This window comes from Cavia porcellus, unplaced genomic scaffold (genome assembly GCF_034190915.1).
Source record: "Cavia porcellus strain 051 isolate PalLab524CR breed Dunkin Hartley unplaced genomic scaffold, mCavPor4.1 scaffold_26, whole genome shotgun sequence".
NCBI lineage: Eukaryota > Metazoa > Chordata > Mammalia > Rodentia > Caviidae > Cavia > Cavia porcellus.
In genome coordinates, this window is record NW_026947509.1 from 26,502,355 (window position 1) to 26,505,784 (window position 3,430).

The window sequence follows — 3,430 nt, forward strand, 5'->3', positions numbered from 1 at the left end:
AAGTTGAACACTGGAGCTCTTCTGAAGAAACAAATGGAAACATTCCTTCTTTTTTCTTGTATCCCATTAAGATGATTAGCTTATTGTTTGGTGCCACTCACACTCAAGGAGTATCTTCTGCCTTCAGCTAATCCCTTTAACTATACAAAGCACTACGTTGATCCAATTATTTGAGTGTTTATTACTCAAATTGATACCATCAGGTAGCTTTTAATTGCCCAAAATTACAGAGCTATAAGAAAATAAGCAAGATACGCAAAGATTCCTCTAACCAGTCATCTAATGGTACCATATATATCATATATTATTATACATAATATATTCATATATATAATATTATATATAATATAATTCTAACTTGGCTTTAAATTAGTTAAAGAGCCAGACATGGTGGTCCATGCCTATACTCCTAGCAATCAGAAGAAACAAAGGAGTATCTCTGGGATTTCAAAGCCAGCCTGGACTACATATAAAGAGCCTGTCTCAAAAAACCTAAAGTTAAACAAAAACCAAAACTGCCCCCATAAAATAAACTAACCAATCAACAAACAAACAGTAAAGCAACTAGCAATTCACAACAATAAAAACAAAATTCCATCATCTAAGTGTATATAGCATAAGTATACAGGTTTTTACAAATGTAGCAATAGTCTGAAAGATAACCAGCAAACTGTAAACAGGTTTAAATGATAGGAAGGATAGGGGACAAACATGGGTTTAGAGACCCTTTGATATGTCTCTGATCAACCTTTGCATAAACTGTCTCATTTAATCCTTATGGTATTCTTGTAAGATGTAAGTATATTACAAAGTAAGAGTTTAAGAATTTACTTATTAGCTATCTTTCTTAGGGTGCAAGACAGAAGACAAAGTGAAGCGCTCTAGCTTGAAAGAATTGCCTAAGGAAATGTGCATAAATATAGAGAGCAGAATACTATGACTGATGTGACTAGAGCTCAGGGCTTGTGATGGAAAACTAATAAGATAGGGATAGTGGAAACATAAGAAGGAAGTGTTTACTGTCAGACCAAAGAATTTGGAATGGGAGTGAAAAGAAAAAAATTTTCATACACTTCCAAATCGTTGAATTGCTTGAATTTGTTACCATAACAACCTGGTTTCTTTTGGTAAATAAAACAATTTTTGCAATAAAAATGCTCAGTTGCAATTAGATTTCTGGGGGCAAGAATTTCTGGAGTGCTATTGATCCTATGGTGACTATAGATTGTAATAATGAGAATAATAATGAATAATGAGTACATTTCAAAAAGCTAGAATAAAGTATATTGAAAGTTTTCACCAGAAAGAAATGATAAATGCTTGATGTAATGGCACATGTCTATACTCCCAGTTGTTTAGGAGACTGATGGAAAGTTCAAGGAAGCCTCAGAACCTCTCAAAATAAGACTCTCAAACTAAAAAGAAACTCTCAAAATAAAAAGAACTGTGATGTAGTTCAGTGATAGTGCTTCTCTAGCATATGGTAGGCCCCAAATTTGATCACAATCAGAATAAATAAAAAAGAAACTGTTAAGTAGATATTTTTACCCTGATTTATACTTTACATGTATTATCAAAGCATCATATATTGCCCCTTTATAGGTACAAGTTTTACTTCTATGTATCAGTTAAAAATAAACTTAATGTAAATAAAAAGGATTCAAGGAAACAATTATTTTTGAGAGAACAGTTCTAGAGATTGAACCTAGGGCCTTGTGCTCACTTGGGAAGTGTGTGTTACATTCTAATCACTTAGGAACTATTTTCTAAGCCTTATAGTACACTGGATGTTTTACTATCATTGATTCTCATCATGTGCAGACTGCCAGCAACATATCTATAATCACACGAAGTTGTAGTTATTGTCTTGTAATGAAGGAGATGAGTGATAATGGATCATGGGGCATCTCAGTAGGAGAGAACCTTGTGCAGCAACTCCTTTTTATATTTCCAATGAGGACAAACTTTAGAAAAACTTCACTGGGTGTTAAAAGTCCTTTACTTTAAAGCTTAAATAGCAAGCACTAAAAATGTATTTAAACTGGGAACATTTCCTTGTAAAATATATGAGCTCCAACTTCTTAAATGAAAGTCTAATAGACCCAAAACATGTACTTCATCAGAGCCTGTAAGGATGACACGTTTGACTTATGAATTTTCACTAGTTCTCATTCCAAACAGGATAGTTCTCAGGGCAAGTTTCATGTCCTTGTTGCGAAGACTATAGATCAGGGGATTAAAGAGAGGTGTCATTACTGAATATACCAGTGTGATGATCTTCTGCATCAAAGTGGGGATGCCATATGTAGGGCTCACATACATCACCATGACTGTCCCATAGAATAGAGACACCACAACTAAATGAGAACCACAGGTGGAGAAGGCCTTCCTTTGCCCAGATACAGAAGGGACCTGAAGAACAGCTCTAAGCAGCAGAATATAGGATCTAAGGATATATGTAATAGTGAAAAAGAGTACAAAGGAACTCTGAGCATAAAAAATAGTTTCAGTAATGGGAGCTGGGGCACAAGACAGAGCCATCAATGAGTCCATGTCGCACAAGAAATGATCAATGATATTAGAACCACAAAAGGGAAGTAGGGAGATGAAATAAATGGGTATTGAATATCCAAGGAATCCAGTGAGCCAGCATAAGGACACCAGCATGCAACAAAGCTTCCTGGTCATTAGGGAGGGGTAGTGCAGAGGGTGGCAGATAGCCAAATATCGATCGTAAGCCATTACTGCCAGGAAGAGACATTCAGTTGTGCCTAGTGAAAAAAAGAAATAGAACTGAAGGAAGCACCCAGAAAATGAGATGACCTTTGTCTTGGAGAACATGTTGGCCAGCATGTTAGGGACAGTGGAGGAAACATACCAGATCTCAAGGAAGGCAAAATTTCCCAGCAGAAAGTACATGGGAGTGTGTAGTCGTGGGTCACATCTTACTGCACAGATAATGGCTCCATTTCCCATCAAGGTCAAGACATAAACCACCAAGAACAATGTGAAGAGGGAAATTTGCATCTTCCAAGAACCAGGGAATCCCAGGAGAACAAACTCCGTCACAATGTGTTTTGCTGATCTGTTCATGGTACCTAAATCTGTAAAGAAGAAACATGAATTTAACTCAGGTTTCTTTTATAGATGAGGATGGCTTTCTGGGGTTGGCTTGGAAAGAGGGATAGGCAAAGTGATGTTGAACATCACTGAGCATCTGTGAGGGAAATTCCAGGTGAGGGAAGGTATTAAGTGTTTCTCTATATGTTCTTATAATTTCTGGAGACTCTTGAGGCTTGTTTTCCAGTACTTTGTTGATATATGTAACAGAAAGTTGATCTTAAATCTTCTTACTTGCAAGGATTACTGTAAAACAACCATGTCTCTCCCAAGGAGGTATCAGTTGCTTACTCTTTTTCCCTGGAGTACA

At 36.4% G+C, this 3,430-nt stretch overlaps 1 protein-coding gene across 1 annotated transcript; it reads right to left on the reverse strand.

Moving 5' to 3' along the window:
* Positions 1-2,148: 2,148 nt before the first annotated feature.
* Positions 2,149-3,111, reverse strand: LOC100724493 (olfactory receptor 11H4-like). The gene has a single exon (XM_003474348.4). It carries the CDS (start codon positions 3,091-3,093, stop codon positions 2,149-2,151), a length of 945 nt encoding a protein of 314 aa, XP_003474396.2. The 5' UTR covers positions 3,094-3,111.
* Between the last annotated feature and the right edge of the window lie 319 nt (positions 3,112-3,430).